The sequence below is a fragment of the Hypanus sabinus genome, chromosome 10, assembly GCF_030144855.1.
Source record: "Hypanus sabinus isolate sHypSab1 chromosome 10, sHypSab1.hap1, whole genome shotgun sequence".
Lineage (NCBI taxonomy): Eukaryota > Metazoa > Chordata > Chondrichthyes > Myliobatiformes > Dasyatidae > Hypanus > Hypanus sabinus.
This window is the reverse complement of record NC_082715.1, coordinates 68,640,556-68,666,755: the sequence shown is the minus strand read 5'-3', so window position 1 is coordinate 68,666,755 and position 26,200 is coordinate 68,640,556. Positions and strand designations below refer to the sequence as shown.

The window sequence follows — 26,200 nt, the reverse complement described above, 5'->3', positions numbered from 1 at the left end:
AGGAAGTAACAAGCAGGTCAGATGAAGGAGGATCAGTGGATGTTATTTCGTTGCATTTCCAGAAGGCACTTGACAAGGTGCCACATACAAGGCTACCAAATAGGAGCCTATGGTTTATTCCAGGGTTGGGAAATCAAGAATGAGAGGGCATAGGTTTGGGGTGATAGGGGCAAAGTTTTCATCCAGAGAGTGGTCAGTATATGGAACGGGATGCCAGAGGAAGTAGATGAAGCAGGTTCTGCACATTAACAACATTTAAAAGGTACTTGGACAGATGCCTGGATAGGAAAGGTTTCCAGTGATGTGGGCCAAATGGGAAACTTAGAGCTGTAGAGCAGAAGAGTAATACAACACAGATACAGGCCTTTCGGCCCAACCTGTCTATGCTGGCTACAGTGCCCACCCAGCCAGACCCAATTTCCTGAATTCAACCCATATCCCTCTAAGCCCCACCCCTCCATGTACCTATCTAAGTGCTTCTTCAATGATACTATTGTACCTGCCTCAGGCATCTTGTTTCATATACTCACTACACTCTATGTAAAAGTTGCCCCAGTGCTCTTAAATCTTATTCCTCTCACCCTAAACCCATTCTACTTAGTTTTGAACTCCCCTGCTCTGGGGAAAAGACTGTTACCATCCTCATTATCTACACCTCTTATAATTTTAAACACTTTTACAAAGTTATCCTTCCTTCTGCGTTCCAAGGGGTGAAAACCTAGCCTGGCCAACCTCTCCATATAGCACAAGTCCTCTATTCCTGGTAACATGCTTGTAAATCTTCCCTGCACTCTTTCCAGTTTAACATTCTCTTTCCAGTAACAGGGTGACCAAAACTGTACACACTGCTCCAAGTGTGGCTCACCATTGACATATACAACTGCACCATAATGTCCCATCTTCTATCAGTCCCCTGACTGATGAAAGTCAGTGTGTTAAGCACTTACTTCACCACCCTGTCTACCTGTGATGCCACTTTCAACAAACTATGCACTTGTACTCTTAAGTCACTATGTTCCATTACACTCCTTAGTGCCCTAACATGTATAGAATAATTGCCATGATAGTTTGACTTTGCAAAATGCAACACCTCACTGATCCATATTGGGTGACAGAGGTAGATACATCAAGGGAATTTAAGAATCTCTTAGATAGGGACATGGATGATAGAAAAATTGAGGATTAGGTGTGAGGGAAGGGTTAGATTGATCTTGAAGTAGGTTGAAAGTTATGGCGCATCTTGGGCCGAATGGCCAGTACTGTGTTGTACTGTGCTCTACTGATCTGTATTTTATGTTCTATGAAATACATTTGTCACTTCTCTATCCACTTCCCTAAATGATCAAGAGCCCCCCTCCTGCAAACTATGACAATCTTCTTCACTTTGAACAATACCCCCTAATTTCATGTTATCTGGTCAGTAGAAGCGGATGGGCTGAAGGATCTGTTTCTGTACTGTACAGCTCTGTGATTATATGAATGTGTGTCACCACCTCAGGATCTCCACACAATCGGCTCCCTTCTAATCCAGTGATGACTTATGACTCTGTGACTCCACAACAGTCCTCCACTGGGTTACCCTGAGATTTGTCCAGAGGACACTGAAGGATGGAAAAAAATAATTCCATTTTTTCCATCAGTGAATAAACTCACCTGTTTCTCTGGTGGCTCAATGGGTTTCCAGTCATTTGCTTTCAGCTGGTGCAGTTCATCAAACTTCATGCTGACATCTTCAATGGAGAGCTGCAGAAGGTCCCAAAATCCTGCTAGATCCTGGGAGGTAGGACGTGGCATCGCACTGGGATCCTGATAGGTATCAGAGCAACTTGTTAACAGCTCTTAAACCAGATGGGAAGCATTCTTAAAACCATGCTAGTATTTGCAAATTTTCAAAGCTTTGGATATTTATCTCATTGCACATTTGTCAGTTGTGACGCATAATCTTTAACTCTTCAGTTGGATGTTCTGTTTGGGAGAAAGTCTGTGCTGGAGCTATTTCCCTTAAAATATAGGAAAACTAAGCATAATGAAGGAGAAAGATCATTGCGCTTGACACAGAGGTCTACAGATGAGCAAAAATTTTGTTAGGTAGGATGTAGAAGGGTAAAAATGGAGTCAACCCAACATCTTTACCCAAAGAGTGACCCGATGTAGTCATAATCTGAGAAAGTGATGAGAGGTATCTCGTGACTTGTAACTTTGAATTCATTGAGTATGTCTTTGGACAAGGACGTAATATCCAAAGACTCATGGATGGAGAGCTGAGACCTATAATTAGTCTCAATATCTCTTCAACCAGCATGGACACAATAAAGTGAATGCCCTTCCACTGGGTTTCAACGAATCTGGCAAACTTCTTTCTACGTTTTCTAATATAGTATTGGAATTGGGACTGTGACTGGTTTATTATTGCCACATGTACCAAACTGCAGTGAAAAAGCTGTGTACAGTGTAAACCACTTTGGCTGAATGTTAACATTAGGTACAAGAATACTTTGAAATGTAAAAAATTCAAAGCAAAAATGTGAGTTCAATTGGATTTAAAAAAAAAGCTGTTGATAGACATTGTCTTGTCCTTTCAGAATATTAAATCATCGTTTGTGACAAGAGCCTGGTATTTTTGACTGTGAACCATTGATACTTCAACGTGTGGGGAAAGCTCACCCGAAACATAACAGTAACGTTGTCATTTGAGAGTGATGCCTCGGGAAGGAGCTTGGTAATTGAACAGAAACGCAGAAATTAAGTTACAATGCTTGAAACTACATTTTAATCTCATCATTAATCCTTCCTTTTATCTTGGTCTCCTGGTGATAAACGTGGTGATTTTTTAAAAATAAAATTGAGCTGTTTATGTGACTACATATCAGAGAAAATGATTTTTACTGTCACCATATAATCTTCTCATAATCTTCAATGATATGGAGGCTTTCAAAAACAGGAAGGGAAATGAACGAGGACTGGAATTTTGTAATGACAACATTTCCTCTGCTGCTATTAAAATTATAGCATTTGTAAAACAAAAAAGCCATGAAATAATCAAATCAGAGAGAGTCTTCTGCTGAAGCACATCACACACACACTGGTCCCACTAACCTGTACAGGCTCTTGCTGCTTTTTGTAATGTGTTTAGAGGGAAGTATTTGAAGAAAGGCGTGCAATAGCTGGGTCCCAGTTGTAACTGGTCCACACTAGGCTGAGACTCTCTGACAGGTTTTGTAATGGATGTCTGCCATCCATAGAAGTCAGTGAAGGGAGTTGAGGGGGTTGGGGAGGTTGAGGTGGCAGGGCGGGTGAGGAAGTGGATGAGTGACTTAGAGGTGTGGAGTAGGTGGAGAAAATGAAGTAGGGGAGGATGATGGGGGGATGAAATGGAGCAGAGGGTGAGGGAGGTGAAGAGATGCAGGAATGGAGGAGGAGGTATGGGAGAAGAGAAGGTAGAATAGTGGAGGAGGGGAGGATGCAGAGGAGGAGTGGAGGAACTGGAGGAGAAGGATAGGGGAGGAAGTGAGGACATGGAGGATGTAAGGAGAGAATAAGAAAATGTGAGGGTCAAGAGGAGGAGAGAAGGAGATGGAAAAGTTGGTGGAGGAGGCTGGGATGGGAACACTTCATACTTGGGTTTCCCAGCTGGCCAGCTATGTTTTTCTCTACTGGATGCATGGAACAAGATGTGTGGATGCCCACCCATCAATCTCCCCACCCAACCCAAACAAAACCTGCACCAACACCTGTCTGACATTGGTGCAGCTTATCTCCAGACTCCCACAGCCGGAGGGAATGGGAACTGGAGATCCATCTATGGAAAAGGTTCAGTTCATTTTACTGTGATCCTATGGGAACCCACAAACTGGGGCAAAGCCAGAACCACCCCAGAATTTTAGTGTGAACAAATATCTGCTTAGGTTAAACAATAAAACCCCCTTATTATACTGCAGTTCCCAACATCTGATGCTTATGTTTTATAATTCTGTGGACACCTATAGTAACTTAGTAGGTCAGGCTGCATCTATGGAAAGAAATAATGTACCAATGTTTCAGAGTGAGATGTTTCACTGGACCGCTCTGTCCTGCTGTTATCAAATTCTGGAATGAACCACTTGTTTGATAGGACAGACCCTCGACCTCATAATCTATCTTGCTATCATCTTGCACCATATAGTTTACCTGCTCTGCACTTTCTCGGCAGCTTTTACACTTTATTTTGCACTCTGTTATTGTTTTAATTTGCTCTACTTCAATGATTTGAGCTGTATGAACAGTATGCAAGACAAGCTTTTCACTGTATCTTTGTACATCTTTAGTTACCATTTCTCAACCAAAGATCCATGCTGTGCTATTTTTTAAAAAACAGAAACCCTCATCCAAGACCCTGCATGAAAACGTTAATAACACTCTTTGTTATGTTTTGGTCTGGCAGAGTTTGTGTTTGGTACATGTAGTTTTAAAAAAAATTAAAGTCAGGTTCATGTTCTACCCTGAAAAACTGTTCCCAGTTCTACCAATTTCATGACCCAGAGCATACTTTTAATCCCGCATGAACTCAATTTAGTTAGAGTCAAAACATTGGAGAGTAACGGCAGACATGCTGAGAGCATGTCCCACTGTGGCAAGCAGGAGCTGGATTGAGCTATGGAGAGAAAAAGTGTATGCAGCAGTTAAACAACATCCAGGATGCTTTGAGGATTTTCTGGATACCGTATGGATGATTGTCATAAATTCTTCAAAAAACTGTGTAAAGCTTGCAGTTGTTGAGAAAAGCAGTAAAATACCCATCAAGTCAGGTTTCATGTTCAAAAAGATTTTCAGTAAATCTTGTCTGTAGAATATCTGAGGGTGGAAAGACTGACTGAAGGCAGGTCCTAGGGGACCACAGCAGGAGTGTGCAGAATGCTTCAGGATTTGTCTAATGAATAACAATGAGATGTTCTTTGGTATGAATGACATCATCAAGAGCTTCCAGTGAGAACAGAATGAGGTGTGAGAGGACTAAGTAGAGTTCCTTCGGGGAAATGCAGGGTTCCCTGCTCTTGCTTATATCTGCAGTACTTGTGTTGTGGTTGGAAGAAGCTTTGGATGACAATAATTAACCCTTACATACTGTTCGGGTCAAATTTGACCCAATTTGACATTTGACAGCAGTAAAAACACCCTAAATGCCATTCTTTTAGCTGAAATTTGATGACTTTTCCTAAAGTGACCCAAAATGTGGAAAAATGAAAATAATTAGAACTTTTACATTTTTGTACAGGTGCTACAAATTTTTGAACATTGAGGGTGTTCCGGGTCAAATTTGACCCGTATCTATTGAAATGGATTTTAGATCTCTTCAACAGTAATTAAGGATTAATAACCCATTTATTAATGTCAGATAGGTGATTTATACATTCCAAATACATCTGTGGTTCAAAATTTGGTATAGACACTTGTTATGAGGGGTTCTTGGGCTGAGTCAAAATTGATCTGGACCATACTGTGAAGGTATAAAATATGAACAGTATGTAAGGGTTAATAATTGACGTTGGGCATATTTGTATGCACACAGAGTGGTAACAGAAGCAAAATAAATAAAGTTACTGATGCTGGAGATCTGAAAGAGGAGATGTTGATATGGATAATAAATCAGCCGTGATTGAATGACAGAGTGGACTTGATGGGCAGAATGGCCTAATTATACTCCTATATCTTAATTTGGAAGCTCTCAGGTGGTCAGGCATTAGTTGTGGAGCTGTTTCTGCTCAATGTGATGCTCATGTGATGTTATTAATCTAAAAGGAAAGCAAAAATATCTTCAGATATATAAAGTGTAAAAGAGAAATGAGGGTGGACATCAGACCACTGGAAAACTATGCGGGAGAGGTAGAAATGGGGGACAACAAAATGGCAGACGCACTGAGGAAGTATTTTGCATCACTCTTCACTGTGGAAGGCACTAACAGTATGATGGAAGTTCCAGGTGTCGGGGTCATGTAGTGTATGAGGTTATCATATCCAGAGAGAAGGTTCTTGGGAAACTGAAAGGTCTGAAAGTAGATAAGCCACCTGGACCAGATGGTCTACATCACAGGATCCTGAAAGTGGTGGCTGAAGAAATTGTGGAGTTGTTAGTAATGATCTTTCAAGCATCACTAGATTCTGGAATGGTAAATTGCAAATGTAATTCCACTCTTCAAGAAGGGAGAGAAGGAGAGGAAAGGAAACTATAGGCCAGTTAGTCTGACCTCAGTGGTTGGGAAGATGCTGGAGTCGATTATTAACATTGAGGTCTCAGGGTACTTGAAGGCACATGATGAAATAGGCTACAGCCAGTATGCTTTCCTCAAAGGAAAACCTTGTCTGATAATCTGTTGGATTTCTTTGAAGAAATAACAAGTAGGATAGACAAAGCAGGTTGATGTTGTGTAATTGGAATTTCAGCAGGCCTTTGACGAGGTGCCACACATGAGGCTGCTTAACAAGTTGAGAGCCCGTGGTATTACAGGAGAGATTCTAGCATGGATAAGGCAGTAGCTGATTGGCAGGAGGCAAAGAATGGGCATAAAGTGAACCTTTTCTGACTGGCTGCCGTTTGGATGATGGAATTGATGTCCTTTTTGTCAATTTTGCAGATGTTATGAAGGTAGGTGGAGGGGAAGATAGTTTTGAGGAAGTAGAGAGGCTACAGAAGGACTTAGATTAGGAGAATGGGCAAATCAGTAGCAGATGAAATACGGGTGTTGGAAAGTGTATGGTCATGCACTTTGGTAGAAGAAATGAAAGGGTTGACTATTTTTCAAAATGGAGAAAAAGTACAAAAAATTGAGGTGCAAGGGATCTTGGGAGTCCTTGTACAGGATTCCCTAAAGGTTAATTTGCAGGTTGAGTCTGTGGTGAAGAAGGCAAATGGAATGTTAGCATTCATTTCAAGGGGACTGGAATACAAGAGCAAGGATGTAAATGTTGGGACTTTATAAAGCACTGATGAGGCCTCACTCAGAGTATTCAGAGTAGTTTTGGACTCCTTGTTATAGAAAGGCTGTACTGAAACTGGACAGCATTCAAGGGAGGTTCATGAAAATGATTCCTGGTTTGAATGGCTTGTCACATGAAGAGCGTTTGATGGCTCTGGCCTATCCTCGCTAGAATTCAGAAGAATAGGGGGTGACCTCATTGAAACCCTATCGAATGGTGAAAAGCCTTGATAGAGTGGATGTGGAGAGGATGTTTTTTATGGTGGGAAAGTCTAAGACCAGAGGAGATAGCCTCAGAATAGAGGGACATCCTTTTAGAATGGAGGTGAGGAGGAATTTCTTTAGCCAGAGGGTGGAACGTCTCTAGAATTCTTTGCCACAGGTCACTGTGGAAGCCAAGCCTTTGTGTATATTTAAGACAGAGGCTGACAGATCCTTCATTGGTCAGGGCATGAAGGATACAGGGGGAAGACAGGTGATTGGAGCTGAGAGGAAAATTGGATCAGCCATGATGAAATGGCAGTGCAGACTCGATGGGCCAAATGGCCTAATTCTGCTCCTATATCTTATGATCTTAAGGTCTTAAAATCTAATGATTGATCAGAATGCAGGAAGCACATATAAGTTGCTGTGTGATTGTGAACTTTGAAAGTTTATAGAGAAGATAGTGTGATGTAGTCTATGGGACTGTCAAAGGTCAAGCAGAAATATCACAAATGGTGTGGTAGTGTAGCAATTAGCAGAAACACTTTATAGCACCATCAGTCACCAATTGGGCTTTGATTCCCACTTCTGGTTTCCTCCAAGTGATCTGGTTTCCTTCAACGTTACAAAGATGTGCAGGTTAAGGTTAGTAACGTTGGTGCCAGAATCATAGTGACACTTGTGGGCTTCCCTCAGACTGTGTTGGTCAGCACACCGCTGTACGTTTTGATGTACATGTGGCAAATAAAACTAATCTCAAAAATCCCACTAAAATACAGTACAAGCATGGGACTACTGACCAGATTCCTACAGCCTGCTGGTCCACGTGTCATACCCATTACCCTACCACATTGTGAGTTCTAATATGGGTAGGGAAGTGGACTGGGGGACAGCTTGTTGGCAGAAGAGGGTGGGTTAGAAGAGCAATACCTTTCATTCTGTCTGATTATTCTCTGACTTAGTGGTACGATTATCAGTTTCTCCAAGTTCTGGTAATGTTTCCCCTTTATGTCTTGTTCCATTCTCCATTCTGGATCCCCTCTCAACCCTTCTCTTCTCTTCACCTCCCTCTGGTGCCCCTCCTCCTTCCCTTTCTTCCCTGGTCCACTATTCTCTCCTATCAGATTCCTTCTTCAGTTCCTTACCTCACCCATGTATCGTCTCCCAGATTTTCATTTCACCCCCTCTCCCCCCGCCCACATCCTCTGTCAACTTTGTCTCAGCTATCACCTGCTTGCTTGTACTCCTTTCTCTCCTCCTACCTTCTTATTCCAGATTCAGTCCCTTTCCTTTCCAGTCCTGATGAAGGGTCTTAGCCTGAAATGGCGACTGTTAATTCCCCTCCATAGATGCTGCCTGACCTGCTGCTACCCTCCACCTTTTGTGTCTGTTGCAGAGGAAAGGCTACCTCAGATAAAGCTGTCCGCCTTTGTTTGCAGACAGTATTAATGGGAGGTGCCAGTTCACCAACCCAGTTACTGAAAACAGAGGTGAAGGATGACCCTGTAAAGTGGGCAGCTTCGCTCTGGCCTAGAAGTTCCTGGTAATTGCTCCACTACTACCAAATCAAAATTGCTTGCAAGAATTGGGTTACAATTGGGTTACAAGAATTGACATCACAACCGCAGAGCAGAGCTGTAGAATAGAAGCGAGGAAATGGAACCTACCAGATTCTGTTGGCAGAGCCAGTAAAACTGCTGGAATTTCTGAGACATCAGTAGCTGTGCGCTCCCCACTGCGCTCCGAATTTTCCCCAGTGCTGAGAATGAGATGAAGAAAAATACATTAAGCCACTGAACCTCTTCACGTTTGGGTTTAATCCCCTCTTATTTAGCTTGTGGATGTATTGTCAGTGACCTTTTCTGTACCTTCTTCATTATGACTCACCTCCATTCCACACTGTCAAATCTGGAAGAAAGTACTTACAATAAGATGCCAGTCTAGGGTTACAATTAATACTGTCAAATTCAAACTCTGTGCGAAAAGGGTGACTGGTAACAATAAAGTAAGGGAATGTGAATGAATGTTTACCGTGTTTTTGAATTTATAAATTTACTTCTTCATAGAAATCTTCCTGTTAATTTTCCTTTAAACTGCATGATTGCTAATCTTAGATAAACTTTCTAACAGCCATTTATTGTTCTCAATTAAATCAAATGTTATAAAATTGGAAGTAAGCATTATTGCACACATTATTCTGGAATTAATTAATTCCTGACCTGCAGAAGATCTGTGGAGTAAGAAACAATAGAATCCAGGTTTTTTTTAAAAATAGACATTGTGTTTGTATAATAGATGGTATTTAACATCTCAATGAGCATGAATCTACGTAAAGGCAATCACTTCAACAACAACCCTTCCACAAACAGCTGCATGGATTTCTTAATTATGGACTAATCAGGTTAAATTAATCATGCAATTATGCAGGGCCTTCTGATTTAAATCTTGTCTTCATTTTGGAATCAGCGTATTCTCCTATCACAGTTTGATGTGTGTAATAAGCATAATGCAACACACCATAAAACAGAAGGCACCGCTGTGTTAGTTTTGGTATCAAATTATTGCAGAAAATGTTCTTATTCAGTGCCACCAGGAAGGATTTCCCTGCAATGTTCTTTCTTCATTTGTGTCTTATAACTATCTGGCATTTTTCTTTCAACAGAAATTTCACTTTGAATGCAAGATGTTTAAAGCTGTGAATATTGTTTAGACTTCTTATGCCTATTGATTTTTACCAGTTCTACAATAATTGAGGGGAGGGAGAGCAAATCAGATTGTGAAGTGTGTGCTGGTCACTGTAACAAGAACCTTTCAGCTTATTCCCTATACTCTTTAGTGACCATCTTTTCCCATGCACCAATCTAACTCCGCTTTCATGGGTCTTATTGGGACACTAGTGCTCATCACAGAAAACACCACGTGACCACTGTGGCAGGCCGCACCACCTACCAGCTGCTTATTCCTATAATCGGTCTCTTAACTTTCAGTTATGTTATGACCTTAAGTGCACCCCATTTGGCATCTTTCTTTGTTGTGAAGCTCCCCCAAAGTCCAGCTAACTGATAACCTCATGCTCAACTGAACTGTTGGCTTGGGGTGTAGAATTGTTATTTTCCTTGTGCTTTAACTTTCCTATGCTTGCTTGTATTTTACACAATTGCCTATATTCTGCATGTGTAATTGTTCAATGAGTTTTCCAGCAATTGCGGTACAGTCGCTTCTGCATTTTTCTCGAAGCTTCTGAGTTTTCTGTAGCAGGTGTCACTCCAATTTAATCTGATTATTTTATAGGTTAATTGTAACCACTGGAATTTTGTTATCTTTTGTCAGAGTTTGAGACAACCACAACTGTATTTTCCTTTGCCCTTTCTTTGTTCTCTTTGGCTACTCTTTCTTAGAGTCAAGGGGTTATAGAGTACTACTGCACAGAAACAGGCCCTTGAGCCCATCTAGTCAATGCTGACCTGTTAATATGCCCAGTCCCATCAACCTACACCTGGCCAATACCCCTCCCATTGATGTACCAATTCAAACTTCTCTTAAATATTGCATTTGATCCTTCATCCACTACTTCCACTGACAACTCATTCCACACTCTGAGTGAAGATATTCCTCCTCAGGTTTCCTTTAAACATTTGACCTTTCACCCTTAACCCATGATCTCTAGGTCTCCGTCTAGTCTCAGACAACCTCAATGGAAAAAAACTCTCCTTGCATTTACCCTATGTATACCCCTTGTAATTTTGTACACCTAATTATGTCTAATTCTCTTGTTCATTTTCCACTCTTGAAACACTTAATAAAACAAGTTCAAGTTCAATTTTAAATGTCTTGCAACCTTACACCTGAATACAGCCAAATGATACAGTGTTCCTTCAGGGCCAAGGCACAAAACACAATACTAAAAGTCACACACAGCACACAATGTATGTAGCACATATAACTATGGTGGCAGAAAAACAAAGTAACAAAAAGCAAAACTAAAATGATTATTATATAGTATCTGAGTGTCAATGCCTGAAGATTGATGGTGCATGGACATTGTCTTGTAGCCACAGTTCCACAAAATCAAGCCTACAGTAGTTCCTCATCTCATGCAAATGCAGCTTCAGATGAATGCAATCCAGCTTGTCTTTCACCAAGTGGACACTGGAGAGCAGCATTGACAGGAGGGGCCAGCCCCTAGCCCAGCACAAAACCCAGCCAGCTCAATTGTTTCTTTCCCTGGCAGCTGCAACAGGCGTCCCCAAGGCATGAGGTCTGCACAACGACCGAGGCCATGCAGCTCCTCTGCCATTGGTCTCATCAGTCTACTTATCACTGATTGCCAATCAATGCAAATAATCATGAGCAATAAGTTTTGTTCCTCATGCTTGACTTCGAAAGAACCTTTGGAACACAAAAGTACCAGTATCCAATGGAACATTCCAACCCAGAGGCAGCACTACTACCCAGATAATCTATGTGCTTCTGCAGGAGTCTCAATGCCCAATGCTTATTGAGGTTTAATCTGTCATTGGCATCTTTGGACCCACTATCTGTGGTGCTGATGGCCCCTGCACACATGCAGGCTCCGCACAGTGAAGGGGGACAGCTCCAAACCCTGCTGGCTCATTGGAAAACCTCCCTGGAAGCCTGTGACAATTACAAGTGCTTGGCTGTTCAGCTGATGGGAAAAATCATTCACTGTAAGCTAAAAATATTTGATGCTTATTTTAAATTGCTTCATGTTTGAAAGTGTACTATATTGTGACTCCACATAAAAATATAGGTTAGTTATGTATATTGTCAAATAAATTCTTGACTACTTTATTTCTTTCCAATTTCAGTTCTTAAGGTACAAGAGGAGCTTAAAGACCCACTCACAATGACTTAGATACAACTTCTGCTCCATCAGATTTCTGAACAGTCCATGAACCCATGAACACTACTTCACTATTTTCGAACAACACACCCAAAATGCTGGAGGAATTCAGCAGGCCAGGCAGTGTCAATGGAAAAAAGTACGGTCGACATTTCGGGCCAAAACCCTTCATGCCCTGCCGAAGGGTTCCTGTAGCATTTTGTTTGTGTTGATCGAATTTCCAGCATCTTCAGATTTTCTCTTGTTTGTGATTTAGAACCATAGAACATTACAGCACAGAAACAGGCCTTTTGGCCCTTCTTGGCTGTGCCAAACCATTTTTCTACCAAATTGCACTGATCTGCATCTAGACCATATCCCTCCATACCCCTATTATCCATATACCTTTCCAAGCTTTTATTAAATGTTAAAAGTGAGTCCGCATTCACCACTTCAACTGGCAGTTCATTCCACACTCCTCCCGAATGTCCCCTTTAAACTTTTCCCTTTTCACCTTTAACCCATGTCCTCTGTTTCTTTTTCTCCCCTTGCCTCAGTGGGGAAAAAAGTCTGCTTGCATTCACTCTATCTATATCCATCATAATTTTATACACCTCTATCAAATCTCCCTCATTCTTCTATGCTCCAGGGAATAAAGTCCTAACCTATTCAAACTTTCTCTGTAACTCAGTTTCTCAAGTCCCGGCAACATCCTCATAAACTTTCTCTACACTCTTTCAACCTTATTAATATCAGGTGACCAAAACTGCACACAATACTCCAAATTCAGCCTCACCAATGTATTATACAACCTCACCATAACATTCCAACTCTTATAACCATATAACCATATAACAATCACAGCACGGAAACAGGCCATCTTGGCCCTCCTAGTCCGTGCCGAACTCTTAATCTCACCTAGTCCCACCTACCCGCACTCAGCCTATAACCCTCCACTCCTTTCCTGTCCATATACCTATCCAATTTTACCTTAAATGACACAACTGAACTGGCCTCTACTACTACTTCTACAGGAAGCTCATTCCACACAGCTATCACTCTCTGAGTAAAGAAATACCCCCTCGTGTTTCCCTTAAACTTCTGCCCCCTAACTCTCAAATCATGTCCTCTTGTTTGAATCTCCCCTACTCTCAATGGAAAAAGCCTATTCACATCAACTCTATCTATCCCTCTCAAAATTTAAAATACTTCGATCAAATCCCCCCTCAGCCTTCTACACTCCAATGAATAGAGACCTAACTTGTTCAACCTTTCTCTATAACTTAAGTGCTGAAACCCAGGTAACATCCTAGTAAGTCGTCTCTGCACTCTCTCTAATTTATTGATATGTTTCCTATAATTCGGTGACCAGAACTGCACACAATATTCCAAATTTGGCCTTACCAATGCCTTGTACAATTTTAACATTACATCCCAACTTCTGTACTCAATGCTTTGATTTATAAAGGCCAGCGTTCCAAAAGCCTTCTTCACCACCCTATCTACATGAGACTCCACCTTCAGGGAACTATGCACTGTTATTCCTAGATCTCTCTGTTCCTCTGCATTCCTCAATGCCCTACCATTTACCCTGTATGTTCTAAAGTATACTCAATACTTTGATTTATAAAGGCCAATGTGCCAAAAGCTCTCTTTACGAACCTATCTACCTGTAATGCCACTTATAAGGAATTATGTATCTGTATTCCCAGATCCCTCTGTTCTACTGCACTCCTCAGTGCCCTACCATTTACCTTGTATGTTCTGCCTTGGTTTGTCCTTCCGAAGTGCAATACCTCACACTTGCCTGTATTAAAATCCATCTGCCATTTTTCAGCCCATTTTTTCAGCTGGTCCATATCCCTCTGCAAGCTTTGAAAACCTTCCTCACTGTCCACTACACTTCCAATCTTTGTATCATCAGCAAATTTCATATCATCCAGGTCATTGATTTAGTTGACAAATAACAAAGGACCCAGCACTGATCCCTGTAGCACACCACTAGTCACAGGCCTCCACTCAGAGAAACAATCCTCCACTACCACTCTCTGACTTCTCCCATTGAGCCAATGTCTAATCCAATTTACTACCTCACCATGAATACCTAGCAACTGAATCTTCCTAACTAACCTCCCATGTTTGACCTCATTATTTTCCTCTCTTTTCCCAATATTTATTTATCTTATTGTAATTTATAGTAATGTTATGACTTGCATTGAACTGCTTCTGCACAACAACACATTTCATGACATGCGTCAATGATAATAAACTTGATTCTGATTCAGATTCTGAAAAGTAACTTTCCTCTCCTAGTGTGTATAGTTCTAGTCATCTCATTACAAGAAGGATGTAGAAGCTTTGGAGAGGGGACTGAAGCGGTTCACCGGAATGCTGCCTGAATTAGAGGGTATGAGTTATAAGGAGAGGCTGGCCAAACTTGGATTGTTTTCTCTGAAGCGATGGAGAATGAGGGGAGACCTGATGTATGTTTAAAATTATGTGAGGCACAAATAGAGTAGACAGCCAGATTTCCCAGGGTAGAAATGTCTAATTCTCAGGGAAATATTTAAAGGAGATGTGAGGTGCAATTTTTTTACACAGAGAGTGGTAGGTTCCTTGAATGCACTGTCTGGGGTAGTAGTGGACACAGATGCGATTGAAGCATTTAAGAAGCTGTTAGACACTTAAAAACACGGAATGGAGGGATGTAGATCATGTGCAGGTAGAAAGAAGTTAGTTTGATTTGGCATTGCCTTCAGTACATTGAGGGCAGAATAACCTGTTTCTGCGCTGTACTATGTGCAACTGTGATTTTATGAATAGTGTCTGTGTACTGTGATTTTTATCTTTTAAGAGGGACCTAACTTAAAACAAATCAATTAATGTATGGTGCTAAACCCTAGGGATTTTACAAGGGACTGAGAAATGAAACAATTAGTATTTGAAAATGATAATATAGAATGTGCTCAGGAAATATTTAGCCTTGGATTTTATTGAAGTAAAGGTGATGGACTTAAAGGCCAGTTTCTGTGCTGTACTACTTTGTGACCGAAGAGATACAGTCAGACTGAAGTAAATAATGTTGGAGAGACACTGAGACCAGAGCAGGGAAAACATCATGTCCTGATGAGTGAAGGACAGATTACAGCACTTGAAATGAAATGAAGGAAAGAATAACAAGGAGAAGATATAACTGATTGATTCTGCAGTAAGGGAATGTGCTGGGTGACATGCACTATACTGACACTTCCACTGTAAGATTTTTTCTATGTCTTCAGTCATCTCCAAACACACAGCACCGAAGCAGGTCCTTTGGCCCATCAAGTTTCTGCTGATCTGTTACTCTGCCTAGTTCCACTGATCTGCACCTAGACCACAGCCCTCCATACCCATCCCATCCATGCACCTATCCAAACTTCTCTTAAATGTTGAAATCCTGCATCCTCCACTTCTGCTGGTAACTCGTTCCACACTTGTGCCACCTTCTGATAAGTGTTTCATCTTCCAATAAATGTTTCATCTTTCACCCTTAACCCCTGATCTCTTGTTCTAGTTTTGCCCAAACTCAGTGGGGAGAAAAGCCTGCTTGCATTAATCCTATCTCTACCCATCATTTCAAATTTCTCCTTGAGCTCCAGTTAATTAAGTCCTAACTGATTCAATCCTTCCCAATAATTTTTCCAAAATTTGTGATGAACAATGCCAATTTAAAATGAAACCCATCTGCCTTCCTTCTTGATCCATACCCCTCCATTCCCTGGTTATTCATGTCTCTGTCTAACAACCTCTTAAACACCACTACTTCCACCATGGCAGCCCATTCTTGGCACCTACCACTCTCTGTGTAAAGATAAAACTTGCCTCTCACATATTCTTTGAACTTTTCCCCTTTCACTATAAATCCATTATTACTTGACATTTCTACTCTGAAAGAAGACTTTGACTGTCTATCTTTTCTGTGCCACTCATAATATTATAAACTACCAGATCTCCTCTGAGCTGCTGGAACTGCAGAGTAAACACATCAAGTTTATCCAGCCTCTCCTTACAGCTCATACCTTCTAATACAGTAGCATCCTGGGAAACTTCTTCTACACACTCTCCAAAGTGTTGACATCCTTCCTGTAATGGGGTGACCAGAACTACACACAATACTTGGATGTCAAGATCCCTCTGTTCACTAATACTCAAGGGACTTGTTATTAACTTTATATGCGTGCAACATTTATAATCACACATGCTAACTAAACTTGAGGCAGATTTAATGGATGTGTGAGAAGAAAAGAAAGAGAGATATTCTTACTTTCTTCTGACAGGTCATTCTCCTCAGCCTCTCTCTCCATCTGCTTACACCATCCTTCCATTCGCTTGGTTTCTGCATGCAGCAGCTTCATGAACCACTGTCCATCCCGTCGACATGGAGACATTCGTCCGGGTTCTACAGCCTGATGGGTGGGCTCCAGCCACGGGTCAGGAGGTGGAAAATTGGAGATGTCGGTGGGTGTCCGATAGTCCTCTCTGTAGCTCAGCAGACCCTGCGTGCGTACAGTCCTGAGTCCTGTGTATTGGGTCGGGGTGCTGGGCTCAGAGTGACGCTGGAATGAAGAACCAAACTGAAGTGCCTTGTCCTCAGTGGTTACTGGACCAGGAAACCCTTCGAGCTCAAGGTCAGCCTGCACACTTGCTGTCACGCTATTGGAGCGCTTGAATCGCCCTCTCCTGTGAGACAGAATAACGAGATGAGCTGCTGAATGAATGAACAAGGGAAATAAATTTCTTCTGTTTGCTCCTGATGCAGCAGATTGACTAGACCACATCGGAGAGGGTAAGAATTCAACACCTGAATGCCAAGTCAAAGCAAATTTACTATACAGTTTATACTGTATGTTTTCATTTTCTACTTCAGATTAATTTTCTTGCAGGCATTTACAGGAACTACAAGAAATTAGTTCCCACAACCAATGATCTCCCTTTAAGGACTCATTATCTTGTTATCTCATGTTCTTGATATTTATTACTATTTATTTATATTTGTATTTGCACAGTTTGTTGTCTTCTGCACTCTGGTTGATCTTTCATTGATCCTATAATAGTTATTATTGTATAGATTTGCTGAGTATGTCCACAGGAAAATGAATCTCTGGGTTGTATATTGTGACATATATGTACTTTAATAATAAAATTTACTTTGAACTTTGTAAATAAAGAAATACAATAGAATTTTAAAAAACTATACAGCCAAAACTGACAATCAAACAAATAAGCAAATAAATAATACTGAGAACATGAGTTGTATTGACCTTGAAAGTGAGATCTGTAGGTTGTGGATTCTGTTCAGAATTGAGGTGAGTGAAGTTATCCACACTGGTTCCAGAACTCATGGTGGTAGGATAATAGAACATTCCCCCCTTATTCCCCCCTTATTCCCTTATTCAGTGAGGATGTTACTCTGAAGAGCTGCAGATGGGATCCCATCCTCTGCTTTCTGCAGGTCTACAATTCTAATCTTTGAAGCTCACTCTGATTATCCACATGAATCAATGAATATTGTGAATGAGAATTGAACAAAAAAGCTGCACTTCAAATACTTGGGAGTTTTCCAGTCCACAGGGGGTTAAAATAATGTTGGCGTCGAGGTTTATAGTCACTTGGAATAATAGCCACATTACAGGTTTAACCCCTAAAAGTTATTTCCTTGTCATCAATATGCGAATCAGTTGGTTTTCATTTTTCATTCAGAATTTCTTCGCGTCACTAGGTGATAAACAAACAAGTGTAACTCCTCACATAAATTATTCAGTTGTTGCTGCTGAGAAATGGCTGTCTGTAACTCGCTCCTCTTGCTTATCCTTAGAGAAGTTTCTTAATACCAGTCATGTTCTATGGTTATTTTTTTTGTTATCTGAACTGTACCAGGGAATTCTTAATGCAAGTGTGTTGTTATATTCAGCTAAAAGTACAGTCAGTTAAACATGTGTAAAACTGTTCAGGGAAATACAGACTGGAGAGTCTGACATGAGTGCTGGGTAAGTTACTGGAGGGAATTCAGGGAGTTAAGATTTGGAGAGACAAGGTCTAATTAGGGACATTCAGCATAGCTTTGTGCATGACAAATCTGTTAAACCAAGAAGATAGATGAAGTTATGATCGTGGATGTTGTCCCTATGGTCTTTATAAAGTTCTTTGATAAAGTTCTGCATGACAGGATAATCCAGAAGAGTAAGTCACATGGGATGTAAGGGAAAAGCCAGCATCCATCATTAAGAACCCTCATCATCCAGGACATGCTTCTCTTCTCTTGCTTCTATCAGGGAGGAGGGACAGGAGCCTGAAGATATACACTCAACATTTTAGGAACAGCTTCTTCCCCTCCACCATCAGATTTCTGAATAGACAATGAACTCACGTAAACTACCTCACTTTTTTTCGTTTTTTTTGCTCTCTTTTTGCACTACTTATTTAATTTAATTTTAAAATATATTTCTTATTGCAATTTATAGTTTTTTAAAATTATTATTATTAAGCATTGTGTCCTGCTGCCACAAGACAACAAATTCCATGACGTGCTAGTGATATTAAACCTCAAAGGCAGGACCAGCTTAAGAATGAAAGGAGAAGGAAGGGTGTGGGAGAAGTGGGGAAAGAACCCTTCAGAGGGTTCCTCTGCTTGTGCTTGATCTCACCAGTCATTGGAAGAGGCCGAGGGCAGATGGGTTGCCATGGGAATGGGGAGGGGAGTCTGGCAGTTGGGAGCTTGGGACGGCTACTGCAGACAGAGCAGAGGTGTTTGGCAAAACATTTGTCCAGTCTGTGCTGGTTTTCACTGATACAGCAGAGACTGCACGAGGAGTGCCGATTGCAGTAGACAAAGATTGAGAAGGCGCACATGGATCTTTGACTGAAAGCGCTGTCAAGGAGTCATTCTTAAGGAATAAAATAATGAAAGATGGAAAGGGGTTAAGGTCTTGTAAACTTAGAAAATAGAACATAGAACAGTACGTTACAAGACAGGCTCTTCGGCCTACAATGTTGTGCTGTTCTTTTAACCTACTCTAAGATCATTATAAACACAAGGAAATCTGCAGATGCTAGAAATTCAAGAAACACACGCAAGACACTGGTGGAACACAGCAGGCCAAGCAGCATCTACAGGAAGAAGTACAGTCGACTTTTCGGGCTGTGACCCTTCATCAGGACTGAAACATCAACTGTACTTCTTCCTATAGTTGCTGCCTGGCCTGCTGCATTCCACCAGCATTTTGTGTGTGTTGCTAAGATCAATGTAACCCTTTCTTCCCAAATAGCCCTCCATTTTTCTTCCAGTTTTCTTTCATTAATGTTGTCAAGTCAAGGAACGGTAGCCAATAGTGATGCACTAAAATAGGGGCTGTGATAGAGGACAAAGCTGGATGAGATGAAAAATCATTAAAATTTGCAGGGTTGGAAAAGTTTATAGAGAGAGGGAATGCCAAAGTCACTGAGGGGTTTCAAAGCAAGGTATTCCTTTGCTTTGAATTGAAGAAATTGATTGGAAGAAAGTTTAGGGGGATGTCAGAGATAGATTTTTTACACAGTGGTGTGTTTTGGAATGTTTTGGAACATGGAATGTTTTGCCAGGGATTATGGATACATTCGGGACATTTAAGAAATTCTTACATAGGCACATGAATGATAGAAAAATGGAGGGTTATGTAAGAGGGAAGGGTCAGATTGATCTTAGAGTAATAGGTTAAAAGTTAGCACAACATTGTCGGCCAAATGGAGTGTAATATTCAGTACTGTTCTGTGTTCCAAGATAAACATCTTATAATCACAACATTGCTAAATTGGGAGGTCAGAATGTATGATGTGAATGTGTACTGGCTTTGAGTGATTTTGTTTATGGAGGCTACAGATTTGAAATCTAATCCAGGAAAGCACTGGACTGATTAGATCCATCAGGTTCTTGAACCAACCTGTACAATCCCAACTGCATATGTTAGACCACCTCTTGCACCCCCATGGACTTGTCTCTGGTTTTGATTTTACCCTAATGTCTTGTCTTGCTCAATCTTTCTTCACTGTCTGGTTTAGCTTATGTATAGTTCATGTTCTGTGTGTCATTTCCTCAATACCCAGAGGCCAGACTGATACCAACCTACTGCCCTCCACTGTGTCTGTTGTATTTATTGTACTGCCTGCACTGTTTTGTGCACTTTATGAAGTCCTGTGTAGGTCTGTAGTCTAATGTAGTTTTTGTGCTGTTTCATGTAGCACCATGGTCCTGAAAAACGTTGTCTTGTTTTTACTCTGTACTGTACCAGCAGTTATGGTCGAAATGACAATAAAAGTGACTTGACTTGACTTGATCTGCATGTATATGCCAGTGATGCTGTTGCCAGCAAGTTTTCCATTGCACCTGCACTTCACTGCACTTGTGCACATGACAATAAACTCAAACAGACTGGACTTGAGTAGTTTGGCTGTGAGTTTCATTAAGTCTGTCTCAGTCTCAGGCAGTGATCTTTCATCTTGCATTTCTTCCATTAGCGCGAATAAACTGTACAAACTCTGCGGTGGCAATCTCAATAATTTTAGCTCTATCCTACAAATAACCTCTCTTGCTATGAAATGGAGACATCTTTCTCCCTTATCAGGGAGAGAGAGAGCCTGTGGTATGTCGAATACTGGGTGAACTATTAGCCTCTGTGACTTTGCTCACACTTGAGTGCTCAGTGGTGGGTGCCGATGCTTTTTTTGCTGGTGGGGGGAGGGGGATTGTTGTCTTGCTGCCGCTTACATGTGAGGGGGGAGCTGGGGGTGGGCGGGTTTGAGGTTCTAACACTTAACTGTCATTCATACTTTGGGGGCATTCCTCTGTTTTCGTGGATGGCTGTGAAGAAAAAGTATTTCAGGATGTATATTATATACGTTTCTCTGACATTAAATGTACCCTTGAAACCTTTGAAGGGCACTTCTAAGGTGCCACAGTAGTGTAATAGTTAGCATGATGCTATTACAGATGACAGTGTTAAAGATCAGAGTTCAATTTCAGCATCCTCTGTAAGAAAATTTGTACATTTTTCCTGTGTGTGTGTGTGTGTTTCCTCCAAATGCTCTGGTTTCCCCTCACAGTCCAAAGACATCCAGGTTAGTAGGTTAACTGGTCATTGTAAATTGTCCTGTGATTAGGCTAGGGTTAAGTGGGTGGGTTGCTGGGCCAGAAGGGTCTTTCTGAGCTGTAAATCTAAATAAATACATGAAACAGAAACATTGGAGAACTTAATTTTGATTTGTTCACACTTGGTGTGTTAGTATAATAGGGATGCATGAAACGCAGCTGGGAATTAACTAGTTCCAATTTGCATTTGCTTTCCAAATCTCCTTAGCAACTGTGATTTCTTTGACCAGATGTTTCCCTTGTCATTTGTTTAGATAAAAGCAGATTGTTTGTTTTGCAAGAGCACTCGTTTCTCGCATGAATTACCGCTTTTCATCTTCCACCTGGACTCCAATGGAGTGGTATTCCCGAAGGCCCCTGCTATCCGTGTCCGAGTCAGTTGTTGTCTCCACCGCATCCACCTGGCACAGCAAACACATAAGCACGTCCTAGTTACAGATCGATAGCAGCTTCCGAAGAGACCAGGCCATCGCACCCTTCAATTCCCCATCTGTCCCATTAACCCAGGTTATGCATTCTCATTACAATTCTCAGGAAATCCTTAGCTTTTTCCTTTCAAATCCCATCCAGTTCCTACCTGCTTAGACAACCATGGTATCAAATCATTCTGCACAATGTACACTGTACTAATGAAGTGCACAGTGAAAGAAAGAATTTAACCTACTTTGTTTTTCTTTTTGAGTTATGAAGTCATAATTCTTACATCAGTGTGCACATCCCATCAGATTCTCCTCTAATGTAGGCTAATTTGCAATTCAGTAACACGAGTGAACCACTGTATTAGAGGATCATAACTTGGAACAGGGTTTGACCATCTGGCCTGTCAAGCCTACTCCGCCATTCAATAAGATCATGACTGATCTGGCCATGGACTCAGCTCCACCTTCCTGGCTTTGCCCATAGCCCGTAATTCTACCATGCAAAAATCTATCTGAAGTATATTTATCAAGATAGCCTTTACTGCTTCTCTGGGTACAGAAGTCCACATCACTACTCTCGGGGAAAAGCAGCTTTTTTTCTCATCTCCAACCTAAATCTATCTTTCTGAATCCTGAGGCTATGTACCCTAGTTCTAGTCTCCCCCACTTCGCCACCCCTAGCTTATCTATCCCTTTCCTAATTTGATATGTTTCTATAAGATCCTCTCACATTCTTCTACATTCCAATATGTATAGTCCCAGGTGACTCAATCTCTCCTCTTAGGCTAACACCCTTATCTCCAGAATCAGACTGGTGTACTATCTCCAAAGCCACTATAGCTTTCCTCAAGTAATAAGACCAGAACTGCATGCAGTACTCCAGGTTTGGCCTCACCAGTACCCTGCACAGTTACAGCATTATTTCCTTGTACTTAAATCCACCCCCTCTAGCAACGAAGGCCAACTTTCCATTTCCCTTCTTGATAACATGTTATCAAGAACATGTTATTGATATAACATGTCAATAACCTGCAAACCAAGACTCATGAACAAGCACTCCCAAATTCTTCTGAACAACAGCACGCTGCAATCTTTTACCATTTAAATAATAATCTGATCATTAGTTTTTTCTTCCATAGTGGATGACTTTGTATTTATCAATGTTGTACTGCATCTGCCAGAGATTTGCCCACTCATTAACCTATCCATCTCTCTGTAGACTCTCCACATCCTTAACAAATTTTTTTTTCCACTCAATTTAGTGTCAATTGTATCAGGAGAGCAGTGAACAACATTAAGGACCCCACTCACCCTGATCCTTGTCTCTTTGCCCCCACTGATCAGGCACAAGAGCTTAAAAACATGTACCACCAGTCTTAAGAACAACTTCTATTCCTGCTACTTGACACTTGGACAGAGCTCTTGAGCAATAAATATCAAATCTTGATCCCGCAGTTTTTCTTTACCCGCACTGCACTTTCTCCGTAACACTACACCTCACAATCTATCTTTGCTTTTCTCTTTGCAGTAACTCAATGTGTTCTGTTTCAAAATAATCTGTATGGATGAGATACAAAATAAAATTTCTCACTGTATTTTGATGCATGTGATAATAAACCAATCACCAGTAAACAGAAAGGAAATTTCAATGCAGCTGTCAGAGGCTCACATTGACCCCGCATCAGAACAATATCCAGTTACCCAACACATGGCTACCTTTCCTATGGGCATGTCCCGAAACATGCAATCTAGGTCAGAAGCACAATTAGGATATTTTGGAGGTGACTGTCAGGGCTTGGATTATATTGGTGATAAATAAAGTGACATTCCTCTAATCTGGCACAACAAATATCTTCTAAACTTCCAGACTTATGATCATTTAACTTTGCAGAAAATCTTAAATAAGTTGATCAAAATCTCTGCAAATGTACGCTAATTAGTTTTGTTTCGCTGATGCACGTCCAAATACAAACTAATTCCTGTTTAGCATCAATCTGAGTAACATGGTGTAACTGAGTATAATTTTCCAGCTTATTGCACACATTTTTAATTCTTTGTTGAATAATATTGCTGTCATCCTATTGCCTTATTCAAATAGCAGAAATAATTATTGGAAAAGAAATTAATGCCTTGGTTATTTCTCTCTGGACATGGGAATTTTTTTTTCTTAAATGTAGCCAGTGACTTAAACTCTGAGATACTAAGGCCAAAATGTTGGATTTGGGGTGCGTCTCAGAACCACAGATCTAAAAGGAGTGACTTCTATGGAGTGCAATATGATTGTGAACATGTCCTCTCAAACCACACTGCTCCAGAACCTTGGCTGGGTCACAACTGCTCCATGGAGCCATGGCAAGAATTAACGCTATAGAACTTCTGATGAAGATCTGCTCTCAGCCACTTGAGAACACACAAGGTGGATGGTGCCACCACAGGATAGGACTCTATTCTCCTCTGACCCATTTTTCACCTCCATATCGGGCAGATCCATCCCAAACCAAACCCTCACATTTCACCCCCAAAGACAGGATTGTTTCTGTCACCAACTCCTGAACCCCCAATTCCTGAAACCCAAACCATGAATCCCTGAACACCCTGGTTCCCTGACTGAGACATTGAGCAGTCTCTGCACCTGATTCTTGGTCGCCTAGGCCTTGGAGGTCTTTAATGCTGTGTAATGGGCCAAGTTGTTCACTCTCCTCCATCCGCCAATTACCCCGCTTCACCAGGAACCCATCATTCATCATCTCCCAGCCTTTTACATAACTCTCACCCTCCCCTCCTGCATCAACCCATCACCCCCCTCACCTGGATCTAGCCACTACCTGCTAGCTCTTCCTCCTCCTCTTCATACTGACTACCTTCCCCCTATCTTTTAGTGCTGACAAAGGTTCCTGTCTCGAAATATTGACTACTTATTTCCCTTCACAGGTGCTGCCTGAACTGCTGAGTTCCTTCAGCAGATTGTTTCTTGTTCTGATCTAAGTTTATGTAACACCCACAAAATGATGGAGGAACTCAGCAAGTCAGCCAGCATCTACAGAGGGAAATAAACAAGGGATTTCAGGTTTTACCTCCTTCCTTATCAGTCTTGATGAAGGGTCATAGCACAAAATGTTGGCTGTTCACAGATGTTGCCCGACCTGCAACCTGAGTCACACCAGCAAATTTGCTTTTGCTCTTGTTTGATCTCTTTTTTGATCAGAGACTCGGAATGAGATGTTTTTTGGACTAAATCTATTCTGTTTCGGGTATTCTGCTGAATTTACACCCATTTAATGCATTACATGCACCTGAACAGCTGTCTAGTACTTGCCCAGATCTGTGTGGGTTTGTCTTGCAGTGAAGCAGTTAGCATAATGCTTTACAATGCCTTCTGTAAGTTCGAGGTTTAGTTCCCGCTGCTGTCTGTGTTCTCCCTGTGTCTGTGTAAGATTCCTCCCACATTCCAGAGACGTAGAGGTTAGGGTTAGTGAGATGTGGATATGCTATGTTGGTGCTGGACACGTGATGATGCATTACACTATGTTTTGATGGATGTATAACCAATAAAGTGAATGTCGTCTTACCTGAATCCCTATGGAGGACCGTCGGCTCTTGATGAACTGTTCGGCCTTTCCCACGTCAAGGGTTAGGATGGCTTTGTCTCGGGTTAGGACCTTGCTGTTTCGGCCGCTGTTCACGCTGGGCTGCTGTGCTGGCATGGTCTCCAAAGCGATGTTCACTGCCTTTGTACTGTCCAAGCTGTCCGTTGAGTTATAAAGACCCTTTCCTTCCTGGGGCCAGGGCGAGCTCCGCTGAGACCGGTTCTCATGGTAGGCATCCTGAGTTGATTCGGTGCTGCTCTGGGTGGTCACTGAAATTACTGGCTTGGAGGTGGTGCGAGGTGGTACTGGTGGTGGGGTCTTTTTGTAATTAGTGCAAGTTACTGTGGAGAGGAAGGCTGAGAATTACTACCGTTCTCCTTGCATCTAGGAGTGGATGACATCTTGGAAGAAAGTTCAAAAATCAGAAGTGCAAAGAGGCTTGGGTCTCCTTGTTTGGGATTCCCTAAAGACTAACCTGCAGGTTGAGTTGGTGGTGTGGAAGGTAATACAATGTTAGCATTCATTTCGAGGGGACTAGAATATAAGGGTAAGGATATAATGCTGAGACTTTATAAGGCTTTGGTGCAGTTTTGGGCCCTGTTTCTAAGAACGGATGTGCTGGCATTGGAGAGGGTTCACAAGAATGATTCTGGGAGGGATAGGCATGAGGAATGCCTGATGGCTCTGGAGTTCAGAAGAATGAGGGTGGATCTAATTGAAACCTTTTGAATATTGAAACCTGCCTAGATAGATTGCATTTGGAGAGAATGTTTCCTACAGTGGAGGAGTCTAGGACTACAGGGCACAGAATAAAGAGATGTCCATTTATAACAGAGATGAAGAGGAACTTCATTACCCAGAGGGTGGTGAAGCTGTGCAAATCATTGCCACAGATGGCTGTGGAGGCCAGTTGATTAAATGTTTCAGGAGAGCAGGAAGGAGCCTTAGTATTGTCCGTAAGACCATAAGACGTAGGAGCAGAATTAGGACACTTCACCCTCTGAGTCTGTTCTGCCATTCCATTATGGCTGATTCAC

The 26,200-nt window shown here is 41.5% G+C and overlaps 1 protein-coding gene across 1 annotated transcript in view; it reads right to left on the bottom strand.

Moving 5' to 3' along the window:
• dlgap2a (discs, large (Drosophila) homolog-associated protein 2a) overlaps window positions 1–26,200 on the bottom strand; it is a 517,146-nt gene that overhangs the window by 1,641 nt on the left and 489,305 nt on the right. The window contains exons 10-14 of the mRNA XM_059982028.1: window positions 25,146–25,504; window positions 21,464–21,558; window positions 16,301–16,716; window positions 8,822–8,913; window positions 1,654–1,806 (exon numbers count right to left, since the gene is read on the bottom strand). Of these exons, the coding sequence (XP_059838011.1) occupies window positions 1,654–1,806; window positions 8,822–8,913; window positions 16,301–16,716; window positions 21,464–21,558; window positions 25,146–25,504 (1,115 nt within the window). The remainder of the gene's footprint in view (window positions 1–1,653; window positions 1,807–8,821; window positions 8,914–16,300; window positions 16,717–21,463; window positions 21,559–25,145; window positions 25,505–26,200) is intronic.